Source organism: Alligator mississippiensis, chromosome 10 (genome assembly GCF_030867095.1).
Source record: "Alligator mississippiensis isolate rAllMis1 chromosome 10, rAllMis1, whole genome shotgun sequence".
Taxonomy (NCBI): Eukaryota; Metazoa; Chordata; order Crocodylia; family Alligatoridae; genus Alligator; species Alligator mississippiensis.
This window is the reverse complement of record NC_081833.1, coordinates 25,854,437-25,871,513: the sequence shown is the minus strand read 5'-3', so window position 1 is coordinate 25,871,513 and position 17,077 is coordinate 25,854,437. Positions and strand designations below refer to the sequence as shown.

General features: G+C 49.2%; 1 protein-coding gene across 1 annotated transcript; it reads left to right on the top strand.

The window, feature by feature from the left end:
- The first annotated feature begins 671 nt into the window (after positions 1-671).
- SDSL (serine dehydratase like) lies at positions 672-16,575 on the top strand. The gene is made up of 8 exons (XM_006265822.4): positions 672-779; positions 3,485-3,670; positions 4,294-4,333; positions 5,553-5,692; positions 6,468-6,556; positions 8,533-8,760; positions 14,401-14,525; positions 15,774-16,575. Exons 2-8 carry the CDS (start codon positions 3,503-3,505, stop codon positions 15,965-15,967), a joined length of 984 nt encoding a protein of 327 aa, XP_006265884.1. The 5' UTR covers positions 672-779; positions 3,485-3,502; the 3' UTR covers positions 15,968-16,575.
- The last annotated feature ends 502 nt before the right edge of the window (positions 16,576-17,077 follow it).

The following is a 17,077-nucleotide window of genomic DNA, read 5'->3' as shown; positions in this document are numbered from 1 at the left end:
AATGAGGTGCCTACAAATCCCGGAGGATCTGGGGCCAGATGTTATTCTACCTATTCAGCATCTAAATGGATTTTGGTGACTAAATGAAATCCTATTCCACCTTGCTCAAGTCCCTGAAAATCCATGAATGCATCTGCTTTTGTAGCTTCCCATCATTTGACTCTTCAGACTGAGACGTGCAAAGCAGGAAGGAGGAGGGGGACTCCACCACCTTTTACATTAAGAGTTTTTCAGGCATTGAGCAGAGTGGAATAGGATCTCACTTAGATGTCTAAATCCACTTAGATTAGATGCCTACTCTAGATGCATCTAATCTTAGATGCCTAAAAGGTGGAATAAGAGAGTGCAGGGAGAAGAGGGAAATATTTTGTAATCATAGAATCTTAGAAAACAAGGGTTAGAAAGGACCTCAGATCATCTAGTCCAGTCCCCTGCTCCAAGCAGGACCATCCCCAACTAGATCATCCCAATATTACAGATTTTACAGATATTACAACATTACGAGATTACAGATTTTCTTGTAGTCTCATCCAGTCCTGGTTATTTGGGGTGCTGTTTGCACCCAGAGTGGGTGGATCACTCTGTGGGCAGGAGTGGCCTCATTAATCTGACAATGTCTCTTTAACATCACTCTCATTTTCTCATTAACTCTGCTTCCTGCCCTCCCATTCTTCAACTTTGCTCTGTTGTGCACTGGTCCGGGTCACTGACTCCTTTCCATCTCTGTGTGCAGGGAAGTTGTTTCCTTGGGGTCTGGAAAAAGCTCAGCGTGAATCAAGGTAAATATTCCTACTAGGAAGCTTGCAGGCAGAACAAAAACCCAGGGACAGTCACTGCCACTATGCAAGCCTGCTGACAGTCAAAGCAGCTGGGGACATCGCTAAAGAGGGCTTGGAGTGCTTGAAGTCCAGGAGCCAATCCCGTGCTTGCTTCCGGGGGTGTCTCCAGGCCACTTGTTTTGCTGCAGCCTGGTTCTTTCAGGGACTAATATTTTCAACCCTCCCTGAACCAAGACGGTCTCTCCTGCACATAAAGGAGACTGTCCTGTTTCCCTAGCAGCTGGAGTTGGAGAGAGATATAAGAGAAAGCTTTACTTTGGAGTATGGAGGAGCACAGTATAAAGTGGGGGTGGGAGCCTTGGAGGCAGTAAATGAGAAATGAGTGATCTTTACTCTATTTCTGCAGCCCTCAGGTGGTCAAGCCTTTGACACCTAGTTAAAGCTTCTGATCTGGGGAACTCTGAATATTTGGAGACTGCATGGGTTGCAGCCGCCTTTTATTGCTGCGTGATGCTGTGCTCTCAGATCTGCCTTCTGGAGAATATAGAGAGCAGCTCAGGAAGAAGAATCCTTGATTTGGGTAGAAAGGAAATCCCAGAGGTGGAGGTGGGAGCTGGTGCCCTGTTTTCCAGTAAAAATGACATTCTGATTTATTTAAAAATCACCTTGATGCTCTGGCGAGAGGTTTGATCAGACAGGCAGGCAGATGGGCTTCCAGTTCTTCAGGAGCACTGTTGGGGTTTGCCAAAGGGTCAAATCCCAGTTTGCCAATTCTCTTTCTGCTCCTCTGGTAGCATACGAATGTCTTAAGAGGCAGGCATGGCAATAGTTGGCATGGAACTGGCATGAGGGCTTTACAGTAACCTTATTTCCAGGCCATGGGATAGGAAGCAAGTTAGGGGCAGGGAGAGGATGTGGCTGAAGTGCACTGTATTACTTCTTGCTTCCACTGAGGCTCTGGAAAGTGCTGTATGTTAGAGCAGCTCAAAGTTTGCTCTAAATTACACCAGGAGCCCTTGAGTATATGGACTACAAAGGTAGCTTAGGCTGTTCTCCTTGCATCATTTCTATTCCCAGCACAGGAACAGAGTAAATGAAAATCAGGCTGCCAGTGTCTAACATGGAGCAAGGTGGGCAGAGCTGTGGCAAAAGGTGTTGCAGGATGGGCCAGGAGGCATTGCAGAGGCTGTGTAAGTGCCTAGCATAAATATAATAAGTCCATCACCTGTCTCCAAGGTTTGCTCATTTACTGCATCCATGGCTGCTTTAGGATTCCCAGGTGACAGCACCTGCCAAGTGTGTTCCTTATCACCTGCACTGAGCACAGACGCTGAGTCCTTTCCTGCAGTTATAGGGGGCTGGGTCTCCTTTATTGTGCCTTTCACATCCCCTATTTATATCACTGCCACAGGGTGTCTGAGAGACAGCACATTCAGACCTCTGGAACAGCTAGTGCACTGTATAGCAGCCCTGCAGCAGGTCCATGCTTTGTGAACTTCACTGTCAGCTGAGTGATGCCTGGGGGAAGCCTAAGGATTTGGGTTTAATCATGAAAGTCCAAAGTAGTTGAGACCCCAGTGCTAGAGAGGCTTCCCTTTAGGATGCTGAGGCACTTTAGCCTAGTGGAAATGCTCCAGCTATCACCCCCACCTGCAATACATGGACGTGGCGTGGCAGCTAGGCATGCTTTCTGGAAGAGAAGCCTGGATGTGGGACTCATTTCCTTCCTGAGTTTGCTAGTGTCTAAATCTGAAGAGCCTTCAGGTCCACCTGTCTGCCTGACTTTCCCCTGGGGAGGAAGAGATCCCTGGGTGGGCGGACTGATTTGGAAGCCAGTGTTAGAAATAGTCTTCTGTCTGTGGTGGTGGTATTTCCTCCTGAGTTTACAGGCAGAGCAACCAGTATGTTGCCATGACTTGTGAAGCTTCTTGTTCATTGTAATGATCACCAGTATTTTCTCCTTCCATCCAGTTTCCTGTTAGTATGTTTTTGATCTCTGTGTAAAAGGGCCCAGATGCACTCTCCATCAATGACATAAGTTTGCTTGATCTCTATAAGCAGCATTACACAGCATGAGAAGCTCCTCTCCCAAAGATCAACCCAACCACCAGCCATATCCCAACAATCCCTTGGCCCTTGGTGAGGCCCTCCATGCTGGAAATTGCACTTAAGGAAAGGCAGATTAAAGTTGCCTTTTAGTGAAACTGAAAAGCAGAAGGAACTGCATTGAACTACTCTGAGAACAAGGCAATGTCAAAAGCCCCAGCACATGTGAACACAGAAGAAACCCCTTTGTCTCTTATTCAGGGATGAAATTTTCTCAAGGGGATTTTGAACCATCTTGGCATGGAGTAACCTAGAGCAGAACAGCACAGCAATCTGGTCATTATCTCTAAGGTGCTAGCAATAAGCTTTGGACATGTAGGGAGATTTTAAGCCAGACTTTGCTCTTGCTGTCAGTTTGACTTCATGGCCAAGCCGAAAGAGCAAATTTCACCCTGCTAGATTTTCCTGTGCCCTTCTCTGAGTGTGGTTCAATGAAAGCTGTAGGCTGGATCATTTCACCTATGCCAATGCAAATTCAAGATAGCTCCATTAACTTCCAGTCAGGGGAGATCTACGCTGGTGTAACCCAGAGTAACATAGGACCTCTAGTCTCTCCAGCCTTCTCTCATTGCCTTGGCATATACCTTGTCCATCTGTAGGTGTCTGCTGTGGCACTGATGGCAATACCAGTGGAGACAGATGGGAGAAAGTTCCATGTGGTTACTCCTGTGTTGGAGAGCCTGGCTCTGTCAAAGGCTGCAGGCACCAAGGTGTTCATGAAGATGGAGAACGTCCAACCATCAGGCTCCTTCAAGATACGAGGCATCGGCTACTTCTGTCAGGAGGTAAGCATCACATAGGGATGAGTAAGTTCCAATATCCCTGTAGTGACATTTGTTATCTGGCAGCCTTTGGTGGCATAAGTAATGTGCCATGAGTATGTAGAGCAGAAGTATATGTGTGTATTTGTGTGTGCTAAGTTGGGGGAGCAAAGTGTGTGGTGGTGGGGGGGGGGGAGGTGAGTTCATGCACACACAGTGAGTGTTGAATGAGCTTCTGTTTGCTTGTGAAATAGTGTAGATTGCATCTGCAGGTGATGCAAAATTAATTTGGACCTATATGTCTGGTGGGAAAAATGCTATAGCATGTGTGTGGGGTACAACATGGATTTGTATGGGTTTGCAAAATGGGGTTGAATGCATTAGTGTTTGTGTGTGCATAGCCCTGCAAAGTGCAGTTGTGTGTTTGTGTGTGCATGTGTGAAGTGGAACAAGATGCTCTTGGGTATGTCTAAGGGTGCAGAGCCCATGTGTAGGTGGCACAAAAGTGTGACTGTGGAGTTGGAGGAAGTGAGGAACTGTCTGTGTAATACAATCTGTGCAACTTCCTTCTGACCCGTGTTTGGAACATAGCTGAAATGTGAAAGATGAGTAATGTGAACGCTAAACTTTCCTCTCTCTGATTTCAGGCTGCCAAGAAGGGATGCAAACATTTTGTTTGTTCATCAGGTAAATTCAGCTTAAGATATTCTTCTTTCTTGGGATGTGCGGCAAGGCATGGTCCTTCTCATCTATCACCTGACTCCTGGAGGAGATGGCCCCAGAGCTCCTTGCTCACAGATGGAGATTTGTTTAAAACAGAGGGAGAAAACTACCTCAATGCCCACCCTTCCATGGCCTGCATATGGGCATCCCAATACAGGACAGAAGACACTCACATCTGGCCCTCAGAAAGTCTCCCAGGCAGAGGGAAGCTCTGTGTGACGATGCCAGGTTTCCTAGCTATATGTCTCATTTTAGACCCATGACTTAGCATTTCTGGCCCTAGTGATAAACAGAGAGGACAGCAGGTTTGGGAATGGAATATGAGATATAAGTCCTGGATCAAGAAGGAGGGATCAAGCCTAAATGAGAGATACAATGGCATGGAAAGCAGGAAGTTCACGCTCACATCCCTGTCAGCTGCACTGTTACTCAGCATAGGCTATTCTGGTGGTTCAGAGGGATTGGGTTGGTTTGGTGGGTTCTCACCGCACTCTCCTTAGTGTTACCTGGGTCATTACAACATCCAGAGACTAGGGAGAAAATAAACCCCCATGAGGAAAAGCTCCCCAGACAGCAAAGGGTAATTATATGCAGTGTGTTAACTTACAGATCCCATGGCTCTAGCACCCCTTTGACTTCAGGCCTTGCCCCCTCCCTGTCCCTTCTCCCCCCCTCCCAGAGACAGATGGTGTCTGGTCATGTCTGTGTGGTGCGTGCACTGAAGACGAATAGGAGTAGAGTTTCCAGGCTGGCACATTAACATTGCTTTATTTGAACAGTCCAATCCCAGGTCTGTTTGAGGCTCAATCTAGTGTCCTGGTGCCACTCACAGCTCCCTGACACCTCTGGCTGAGGGGACCGTCTCCCCATGATCATTTCCATCCCCACATGGGGAAGTGCCAAGATGGATGCTGTGAGGTCTGTACCAAGGGGTCACAATGCCCCACGGTCATCACCCTGTGCTCTACAGCCTGCTTCGTGGTAGAGCCAGGCCTGAGCCCCAGATCCAAATATCCCCCATCTAGGCATGTGCATGCTGAGACGTGGGGCAATGTCCATTCCAGGGAATGTGACCAAAATCCATAAGTCCATGAATTTGATCTTTAGCCGCTCCTGTGGCCCTTGGTGGTCCCTTTATCTCCTCCCCTGGTGTTTGCTGAACTTTGCCTCCCTGTTTCTGCAGGGGGGAATGCTGGGCTTGCCACCGCCTATGCTGCCAGGAAGCTGGGGATCCCTGCCACCATTGTGGTTCCCGGCAACACCTCAGAGGCTATGTCGCAGCAGCTGAAAGAGCATGGGGCAGAGGTGGAAGTTTTTGGCAAGGTACCTGGGAACGTGGGTTAAAAACCATGCTTAGCAAGCCCCAGCAGAACAGTAGTGCGTACAATAACTGCTGAAGAAGGCTGGGGCTGTGCACCTGTGCAATTCTAGGATGTTGCCCTCTGGAAATGGACCATCCCAGGGGCCTGTCTCACCCTATGTTTCTACTTTTCCCAGCATTGGACTTACTCTAAAGTGGTACTGAGACAATATTGCATACAGTAATGTAACATGATGGGCCAAATCCCATCCTCATTCGTTCCTGGCAACCTAAGGCAAATCAGAAGAATAATGTGTCTTCAGGGATGTAAAGAGGAGCAGGATTTGCCCTGATGTATTAGTTCTGGTCCCTGTGTTTTCACACATGATCAAAACATCTTGGAACCTGATTCTCCTCCTTCCCCGGCTTTCTGTTGGCATAATGTGGTGAACCAGTATGACTCCTGACTGACTTCAGCATGAAGGCAGTGTAGGCTTGCATCTTATAGACTACCCAAATCATAGGTGCTTCAGCACAACAGGGGATCTGGCCCTTTTGTTATAATGGAATCATCCCTGGCTGGTTTCTGCAGGAAGCAAGACAGGGTGCCCACGCCTAGCTGTCTCCAATGATCAGGGCCCAGCCATGCTAGATGCTGGTTGTAGGCATCATGGAAAGATAGTCCTGGCCCTGGAGGGTTCTCAGTGTACATGGCTGCTAGGTGTCCCTGGGTGAGTGAGCAATGGCTGGTGAAGGCAGCATATTCATAAAGTCTCCTCTGCTTCATTGTACCGGCAGGTCTGGGATGATGCCAACATCAGAGCTTTGGCACTAGCAGAGACAGAAGGCTGGATCAGCATCCATCCCTTTGACCATCCTTTGATCTGGTGAGAGAGGTCAGGCATATATCCCTTCACCCCTGGGGCCTCACTGCCCTCCCTGCTCCCTGGGGCCATGTCTGAGGAATCACTCTGTTCTGGCCATCCCTGTTCTCTGTTTCCCTTGCAGGTTTCCCCTTCTCTTTCTTTCAAGCATTGGCTGTAATTCCCATGGCTTGTGCTGGCTTGCTCATAGTTATTTCATCAGTGACTCCCTTGAAGCCACGGTACCAAATCAGGGCCTTGTTTCTGATTGACGCCTGTGTGAGATCAGGAATAAGCCAGCCTCTAGCACAAAGGAGAGACTGGCACGGTGAGGCAGAAAACACTGAGATGTTCCTGGGTTCACAAAGTTCCAGTGCCTGCCTGCAGGCCTGGCTGGGTGCCAGGCACTCTGGGGCAGTGGGTGCATCCAGGCCTGGGTTTGCCTAGCCCAGCAGCTGCACATCAGCTGCCCAATTCCAGAGTGGGGAGCTGCTCATCATAACCAGATCTCAGCTATGTGCACTGTAGACAGCAGGCGTAGAGCAAGTGGGGGTTGGTATAGATCCCAAAGAATGGGGGTCTCTATGGGGCTGACGTGTTGGTCTCTGCCTTGTGCTCAGCAGCCATTGCTAGTTGTGTCTCTGCCTCGCTGTATCAGAACCTGAGCTGTGGGGAAACCCGTAGGGCCCAATTCAGAAAGACACTTAAGCAGATGTCCAACTATGAGCCTGAGAGTTTCCTTGGCTCAGTGTATGCCATGGGGGGAAGGGACTCAGTGGAATGAAATGCATGTGTGTGCAGGGCTCTGCTCTCTTGGGGGTTATTTCAAGCACTCATCCCTTGCCTTGGGGTGATGAAGCCTCCTCTAGCCATAGGTGAGGCAGAAGTTCATCCAGGAATGAGACACTGGGCCCGTTGCTTCCTTGCAGTCACAACTCATGTCCTCTCCTGTGGTCCTGCATGGTCTCTTCTCACATGGCTTCCCCACCCTCCTGTAGGATGGCAACATGAAGTCAGAGGCTGGGGTTGCTTCCATCTTGCTTTCTCTGGGGACACTGGGTGGGTCATTTCCTAACACTGATACTGGGAGAAGGATGCCATCCACAAAAAAGATGGCAGGACTAGCAGGGCAGAGGTGGGCAGAAATGGCTCAGTGACATGTGAGAATTGGTAGATAAAGTGTAGACAAGCCAAGAAATCCTGCAGCTGCCTCCAAGGGATGGCCCTAAGCAGGAAACTGGGAAATTGTGCTCTCCTTGCTGGATCTTAGCTGGAGTTTTTCAGTTATTTTCTTCTTGTCAGAAAGTGCCTATTAATCAAAATCAACCCTGTTGTGGACACATGTGCTTTCTGAAGACACTTGAATTGGGGAGTGAGAGAAGCCTCTGCCAGAACATCTGATAGCCCAAGGGTTAATTTGCTACTAGGGGATATGGGAGCCCTGGGTGCCAGTGCCTGCTCTGATTCAAGCAGAGTAAATGCTCAGTCCTGGATCTCCAGAACATCTGGCAAAAGTCTCAGTTGCCAGCATATAGATATAGCCTGTCTTGTATTCAGTTCATATTGAGTTTTTATACAGTGTGGAAGTGGAAAAGCTCTGACAGGAGAGATGGAGAGCTGTGACTAGTTACATTTTCAGTTTATGTTGGAACAAAAACAAATGTTGAAAACTTGACAGTTTTCAGAAAATAGAATTCTTGTCCCTCGTCCTTCATCCCATACTCGTCTCTATCTCCATCCTTTCATCCATGCATTCATGTTCCCAACCCTCTGCTGACTTTGCTTGGCTCATGCTACTGAGAGACCTGGTCAGCAGCATGTGCCTTGACCACCTTCCCTTTGCAAATGAAGCTAAAATAGCTTGAGACAGGGAGTCTCAACCCCTCCATGGACACATGTTCAGATTCTGGCCCTCAGCCAGCAAAATGGGGAGGCTTGGTATGGAGGCTGTCCATGGGTTGGTTTCTCATGGTTGCTTAGATGCCATCCTGTTCCCACAGGAAGGGACATGCTAGCCTGGTTAGGGAGCTGAAAGACTCTCTAGACACCAAGCCAGGAGCCATCATCCTGTCGGTAGGAGGTGGAGGGCTGCTAGCTGGAGTGGTGGCCGGCCTGCAGGATGTGGGCTGGCTGGACATACCCATCATTGCAGTGGAAACCAGAGGAGCTGACAGCTTCAATGCAGCAGTCCGGGCTGGGCAGCTGGTCACCCTGCCGGATATTACCAGGTAGGTGAGCTGGGTTGGAATGGGACTGTTATGTACAACTGGTGGGCCCTGAATGGGGAAAACCTCCTGTTGTGAGGTTTGACAGCTCTGGAGGCTGGGTTGTTCTGTTTACTCCTCAAATAGGTGAGGGAAATCATTCCATTTGGGCAGCACCTTCTGCTGATGGAGCACAGAACATATAAACAGGCACTCAATACACTACACCCCTCCCCCTTAGGTATGTAGTTCCATAAGTATTTGGGCTGGACAGTGACCCATCTTGTATGGCCCACTTCAGGGGTAACAGACATTTCACTGGCAACAGCAATAGGCTCCTTCAGCTGTTCTAGAGTAGCTTCAACAACTGGAAGTGTTGACGAGTCTAAAACAGTAGATGACGGACTTGTCAGAACTGGTTTCACTGGCAGTGCAACTCCTTCTGGTATTGCAGAAGTCACATTGTCTGAGACTCGATCCCGCATTTGGCCAATATGTCTGGGAAGCGTTTCTCCATCTGGAGTCTGGATCTCACATGATGCTGACCTGGTAGCTCCAAGGACAGGTGCAGGCATCCACTGCATCCCAGTCACATAGTTTTGGATGTACACAGGTTCATCTGGCTCAAAGGGTTTTTATAGGTGAAAGATCCAGTTTCTAGGAGAACTGGATTTCTTGCCTTGTCTGGTATTTGGCTACCAGATCTGGGTAAAGCCGATTCAAACAAGTTTTTAGCTGATGGTTCACTAGCGGGTCTGCAGGACTGTGACATGTAGCAGTGCATGGAGTTACATGTTGATGTGGTAAGAAATTCACTAATTGTTGGTTCTAATCACCATCAGCAATTTGCTTCAATGCACCTTTAGTAGTTTGGACCATCTGCTTGGCATGCCCTTTTGATGACAGGTGGTATGACAGATAAGATTCCTCTCTGTAAACTTCTTAAATTCTGCAGAAGTGAATTGTGCAGCATTGTCAGACACAATGGTATTTGGAAGACCATGAGGTGAGAACAGCTGCCATAAAACACGTATTAAAGTGTGTGAAGTCATTGATGCAACAGAAAAAATTTCCAACCACTTTGAGAAAGGATCAACAACAATAAAGAATATCTGGCCTTGGAAAGGACCAACAAAATGTATGTGCAGATGAAACCATGGTATCCTGGTTACTTCCCATGGATGAACTGGAACCTTAGCTGATGCATGGCATGTAGCTTGGCATGGTTCACACCTTCTTACTGTTTACTCAATGTCAGCATCTAACCTTAGCCACCAAATGTAACCTCTGGCAAGTGCTTTCATGTGAACAATCCCCAGATGTCCAGTGTGGAGAGCGTTGAGAACTCGTGTTCAACCTGCATTGGGAATGACCACTTGGTTACCCCATAGGAGGCATCCTTTAAGGGCAGAAAGTTCATGCTGACATGTAACGAATGGCTTAAATTCATCTGCAACCTCTGCTGAAGGCCATACCCTGTTTAGGCTGACACGGGATTCTTAGCAGTCATATGTCGTCTGCCTGGAGAGCAGGATCAGATGAGGATTCTAGCACCAGAACTTCAGAGGGGGGAGGAACAGTGAATGCAGGACAGGATAATGGCAAACAACTCAGTGCATCTGCATTTGCTATTGACTTCCCAGGACTGTGTTTAAATTTGCCAAAGGGCCCTGAATTCTCTGGGAGGCCATGCCCCCCACTTCTGGCAGCCTGAAGTAGGCTGCATAGATTGTCTTTGTGGGGTGAATCCAGCCTGTGGGCTGTATATTGACACCCCTGCTATTTACCATTATCCATGCTCCCACTGTAGACCATCAGGGAGATATTACAGCCCCAGAAAAGTGAGAGAGTCCAACTGCGCAATGGTGCTTTGCTGGCCTTATAAGCAATGAGCTGCTAAGTCTCAATCCAACACCTAACAGAGAAGACTTCACATTACAGACAAGCAACCAAGTTGGCACTGACTCTCCCCTTTTGGGGCAGTGCCAGCAGAGGGGCCAGGGACTGAACAGGCCCTGAAAACCCCTCTTCACCTTGAGGTGGTTTCCTTTCACTCCAGGTTAAGGCAAGTTTGCATCATATCTGACCTAGCTGCCTATGGTGTGTGGTGGGAGGACGTCCCTCAGAAGCTGGGGGTAGCCAGCCACTAGGGCTGTGCGAAGCTTCAGGTGCTGATTTGATTCAGAGAAGATTCGGCCCGATTTGGTGGCCGAATTTTCGAATCCGAACCGAATCAGGGGACCAATTAAAAGGACCAAATCAATTTGAAGCTCTCTGAATCTTGGAGACCATAAAAGCTAAAGAGGCGGTAGTCATGGGGGACCTAAACTACCCGGACATCTGCTGGGAGACGCAGACAGCAAGGTCCCATCGCTCACGCAGGTTTCTAACCTGTGTACAGGACCTCCACCTGACACAGGAGGTGCATGGTCCCACTAGGGGGAATGCCATACTGGATCTGGTATTGGCAACGGGAGATGACATGATAGGGGACCTCCAGATCGGTAGCTATCTGGGAGACAGTGATCACCTTATAATAGAATTCAACATAAGACGGCGAGTGGGTAAGGTAATTAGTAGGGTGAAAGTGCTAGACTTTAGGAAAGCTGATCTCATTGCACTCAGGCGATTAGTCAAGGAAGCACTGCAGAGTAGGAGTTTTGATGGGATGGGTGCCCAAGAAGGGTGGCTGTGCCTAAAGGAAACGATCCTTTGGGCACAAAGCAAGACGATCCCCGAGCGAGGCAAAAGAGGGAAAGGGGCCAGGAGGCTTCCATGGCTGACCAGAGAAATCCAGGACAGCCTAAGGGCCAAAAGGGGAGCACATAAAAAGTGGAAACAGGGTGAGATCACTAAAGATGAATATACCTCCTCTGCTCGTGCTTGTAGGGAGGCAGTTAGGCGGGCCAAAGCTACCATGGAGCTGAGGATGGCAACCCAAGTAAAGGACAACAAGAAATTGTTTTTTAGATATATTGGGAGTAAAAGGAAGGCCCAGGGAGGAATAGGACCGCTGCTAAATGGGCAGAAACAATTGGTGACAGATGGGGGGACAAGGCTGAATTCCTCAACGAGTTCTTTGCCTCAGTGTTCCTAAGCGAGGGGCACGACAAGTCTCTCACTGGGGTTGTAGAGAGGCAGCAGCAAGGCGCCAGACTTCCATACGTAGATCCTGAGGTGGTGCAGAGTCACTTGGAAGAACTGGATGCCTTTAAGTCGGCAGGCCCGGATGGGCTCCATCCGAGGGTGCTGAAGGCACTGGCCGACATCATTGCAGAGCCACTGGTGGGAATATTCGAATGCTCGTGGCGCACGGGCCAAGTCCCAGAGGACTGGAAAAGAGCTAACGTGGTCCCCATTTTCAAAAAGGGGAGGAAGGAGGACCCGGGCAACTATAGGCCGGTCAGTCTCACCTCCATCCTTGGTAAAGTATTTGAAAAAATTATCAAGGCTCACATTTGTGAAAGCCTGGCAGGACAAATTATGCTGAGGGGAAACCAGCATGGGTTTGTGGCGGGCAGATCATGCCTGACCAACCTAGTCTCTTTCTATGACCAGGTTACGAAACGCCTGGACACAGGAGGAGGGGTGGATGTCGTATACTTAGACTTCAGGAAGGCCTTCGATACGGTATCCCACCCCATACTGGTGAACAAGTTAAGAGGCTGTGATGTGGATGACTGCACAGTCCGGTGGGTGGCGAATTGGCTAGAGGGTCGCACCCAAAGAGTCGTAGTAGATGGGTCGGTCTCAACCTGGAAGGGCGTGGGCAGCGGGGTCCCGCAGGGTTCGGTCCTTGGACCGATACTCTTTAATGTCTTCATCAGCGACTTGGATGTGGGAGTGAAATGTACTCTGTCCAAGTTTGCAGATGACACAAAGCTATGGGGAGAAGTGGACACGCCGGAGGGCAGGGAACAGCTGCAGGCAGACCTGGATAGGTTGGACAAGTGGGCAGAAAACAACAGGATGCAGTTCAACAAGGAGAAATGCAAAGTGCTGCACCTAGGGAGGAAAAATGTCCAGCACACCTACAGCTTAGGGAATGACCTGCTGGGTGGCACAGAGGTGGAAAGGGATCTTGGAGTCCTAGTGGACTCCAAGATGAACATGAGCCGGCAGTGTGACGAAGCCATCAGAAAAGCCAATGGCACTTTATCGTGCATCAGCAGATGCATGACAAATAGGTCCAGGGAGGTGATACTTCCCCTCTATAGGGGCGCTGGTCAGACCGTAGTTGGAGTACTGTGTGCAATTCTGGGCGCCACACTTCAAGAAGGATGCGGATAACCTGGAGAGGGTCCAGAGAAGGGCAACTCGTATGGTCAAGGGCCTGCAGACCAAGCCCTACGAGGAGAGACTAGAGAAACTGGACCTTTTCAGCCTCCGCAAGAGAAGGTTGAGAGGCGACCTTGTGAAGGTCTGGAAGAACTTCTTCACAGTTCGAGCGGCCAAGGTCTGGAACGGGCTCCCAAGGGAGGTGGTGCTCTCCCCTACCCTGGGGGTCTTCAAGAGGAGGTTAGACGAGTATCTAGCTGGGGTCATCTAGACCCAGCACTCTTTCTTGCTTATGCAGGGGGTCGGACTTGATGATCTATTGAGGTCCCTTCCGACCCTAACATCTATGAATCTATGAATCTATGAATTGATTCAGAAAAGATTTGGAGAGCTTTGGCGCTTCAGGCAGTCCTCGCCCGCCACAGCAGGGAGCTGGACCCAGACTCCGACCTGGTAAGCAGAAGCGGGGGCGGGGAGGCTGGAGGAGCAAGGAGGGGACCATGGGGGGACCCCTGCCAGGCCCCATCCCCTGCCTGCTCCCCCAGCCCCCCCCCCAGCGATTCCCCCCACCCACTCTCCCAGCCCCTCCATGGCTACCCCACCCACCCCAGCTCCTGGCCCTTTAAAAAAAACCTCTGGACTTACTGGGTGCTGCCTGGTGTGGGGTGATGCCTGCTGCCCCCCACTGCCCTGTGGTGTGTGGGGCTCTGTCATGAGCCCCCAGAAGCCCCGAGGCCGCCGCAGGAGCCGGTGAGTGCAGGGTTTTTGCTTTGTTTTTTTTTTATTAAAGGGCCAGAGCTGGGGCAGGCAGGGCAGCCATGGGGGAGGCTAGGAGAGTATGGGGAGGGGGGATTGTGGTAGAGCCCCCCATGCAGCATGGGGCAGTGGGGGGCAGCGGGGATTGCCCCCCTGCCTGGCAGCACCTGGTGAGCGGGGGCTTTTTTTAAAGCACCAGGAGCTGGGGCGAGCAGGGCAGCCATGGAGGCGGGGGGGAGGGGCTGGGGGAGCAGGAGGGGGGGCTGGGGGAGCAGGCTGGGGATGGGGCCTGGCAAGGGTCCCCCCCATGGGCCCTTCTCACCTCCTCCAGCCCCCCCTCCTCTGCCCCCTACTTACCAGCATGGAGTCTGGCTGCATCTCCCTGCCTCAGCAGGCGAGGACTGCCCAAATCACCAAAGCTCTCCGAATCTTTTCCGAATCGATTTGGACCTTTAATCTGATTCAATTCAGATATTCAGCCACCAAATAGGGCTGAATCTCCTCCAAATCAAATCACCACCCAAAACTTTGCACTGCCGTACTAGCCGCTCTGCACAAGCCTACCAGCAACACACCAGTTCAGCTCTAGGCACTAATAATAGGGTGCTCTTTCCTTTCTTTCCTCCTCAGCGTGGCAAAGTGTTTGGGAGCCAGGAGGGTGTCATCACGTGCACTGCAGTGTGCCAGTGAGTGCCAGGTCATCTCCCAGCTGGTGGAGGATGCAGAAGCAGTGCAAGCTATAGAGCAGTTCTTGGGTGAGCAGGGCTTTCTGGGAAGCCCCCTATACACTGTTGGGCTTCTCTGGTTGATTACTGCAGGCTAATATTGCCATCTAGTGGTTAAAGGGGGGGTTCCTCAAGCTCACTGCTATTTCAGTAACTTCTACTCTAGCATCTACTCCAGGGGTGGGCAATTATTTTGGGTGGAGGGCCACTTACTGAGTTTTGGCAAGCCATCGAGGGCTGCATAGCAGGCAGCCAGGGGCAGATAAGTATTAATTTTCTAAAAATTTTAGGGGCCCCACTGAATTAGATTTCTCCTTTCCCAGACCTATGGGGGAGAAAAATGTCAAATCCACCTACACCCCTATTCTCAGGAGCACCAGAATGGCCTGGCTGGTTGCATCCAGCCCCCAGGCTGCATTTTGCCCACCTCAATCTACTCTGTGCATTTTTTTGAACAAAGAAGTTGTCTCTTGATTCTCCTGGTGCTCCTGAGAATAGGGGTGTAGGTGGATTTGACATTTTTCTCCCCCATAGGTCTGGGAAAGGAGAAATCTAATTCAGTGATTACATGGACTAGCAGATCCAACACATTGTGTCAGCCCCTCTCAACACAGCTGTATTTTAACCACAGAATCTGTTTTGCCTATGTCAATAGGTCCAACTGTGGCTGAAGTAGGGAACAACAGGGTTTCCACAGTAAAGTGGAGCACAGCTTAATGGCAATGAGTGTTAATATTAGTGGAAAGTTTAGGGGTGGCGCAGATGTATTTTGTTGGCATAAGACATAGGCATAACTTTGTGCATGTGATCATGTTGCCCTCTAGTGCCTGGGCAGGGGACTGAAAGACAGAAAGAAACCCGTGCTTAACCAGAAGAAGCAGCATATTAGTTTGACCTGGCCCTGCAGCATCTGTATAGATCAGGTGCTTCAGTGGGGCTTTTTGGTGCTTTCATCTAATAGCTGATTCAATCAGCTATTAGATAAAAGCACCATAAAAGCCCCACTGAAGCGCCTGATCTATATAGACATTGGGAGAGCTGGGTCTAACTAACTGAAAGCCTCTTCTGGGCATGCACTGGGCTCAGTATAGAGTTTAAAGTAAATTGCTATTTTGGGGTTTTTTTTTATTCCTGTGAGTAGCCAGATAACAACCTAGTACTGGCATGTAGCTAAGTAAGATCCTCCTGTAGCTCGTGTGTAAAAAAAATTGTGCATTTGATGATGACAGATTTTTTCCTTCCTTCCTTTCTTTCTTCCTTCCTGATGGTATTTCCTAGATGATGAGCGGATACTGGTGGATCCAGCCTGTGCAGCCTCCCTGGCCTTACTCTACAGTGGTCACCTTCAGCGGCTGCAGCAGGAAGGGCACTTGACCATGGACCTGGACTCCATTGTCATCATTGTGTGTGGGGGAAGTGGTATTCACATGGCTGGGCTTCAGGCCCTGAAAACCCAGCTGGGTTTGAAATGACCTCCCTTGGTCAGCAGATGCTGACCCCGCTCCTTTGAGAGAGTGGGGGAGTAGATCCAATATAGCTACTACTAAAATGTGTTACTGGGTCTCCCTGTAGTGACTCTTAACAGAATTCAGAGAAGTTTATCTAATAAGCACCAGGCTTATAGTTCTTGAATCCAAATGGTGAGCTCCCCCTGCCTCTGAACAAATACTTTAATGATGCTGGGTATGGCTGCTTGTCATTAAAATCCCTCTTCCTGGGTAAAACTGAAGGAGGAATTAGTAGAGGAATATTTGTTTTCTATGAATTGTGGCCGCCAAAGCTGTCTGGGAAAGTACATTGGGGTCTTGCTGGAGCCAGATGAGAGATTGATTGTAACTTGTCATCACTCTGTTTTTAACCCCTTTTCTCTTCCTGAACTGTTTGCCGTCACCTCTGATTTCTGTTATTTGCTGCAATGTATTTGCTGGATAATTTACAACTGATGAGTAGTTACACAGTATTCCCTTCAATTGTTACTTGTGATCTGTGACTGATCATTTGAGTCATCTGATCTTGTTTCTGCTCCCTGATAGGATGGACACACTTTGTTTAACTAGTAAATAAACAAATAAAGGTTAAAGATAGTGTATTCTTCATAATTTCATCTCAGGCTGAAGTCTTAGATGACCAGATATTTGTGATAATACCAGTGAAACCTTCCTGGTTCTGGGACCATTTTCACGATTGGGAGCACTTGGGAGAAAATTTATTTCTGCTAAAGATTCAGCACTCCTGCCTCTTCGGTTTTGAACTGAGGCCTGACAATGCACATCTCTGAGACCCTTCGGGAAGTCTCCAGCCTTGATAATCCATAGATAGTGCTGCCTTCTCTCAGTTTGATTGGGAGGCTCACAATAGTCCTTTCCTTAAAGCCCCAGCTCCTGGACTCAGGTGGTGACATGACAATTGTAGCTTTAATTTTCAAACAATGGATTTCTGTCATGACTGTGGTGGAAAAGCTGGAAAACATATTTCTTTACAGGATCAAGCAGAGGAAGAAAAATAACAAAGCCTCTAAGTTATGATTTTAAGCTAACTTTGTAGGGTGTTTTTCAGTGCAGCTCATGATTTTGGCTAAAGAT

What these genes read in the sequence shown, in the direction of transcription:
- SDSL (XM_006265822.4), top strand. Translation starts at nt 3,503, where the DNA reads ATGGCAATACCAGTGGAGACAGATGGGAGAAAGTTCCATGTGGTTACT. An exon ending in TCGGCTACTTCTGTCAGGAG is followed by an intron (nt 3,671 to 4,293) that starts GTAAGCATCACA and finishes CTCTGATTTCAG; the next exon opens with GCTGCCAAGAAGGGATGCAA. An exon ending in ACCCTGCCGGATATTACCAG is followed by an intron (nt 8,761 to 14,400) that starts GTAGGTGAGCTG and finishes TTTCCTCCTCAG; the next exon opens with CGTGGCAAAGTGTTTGGGAG.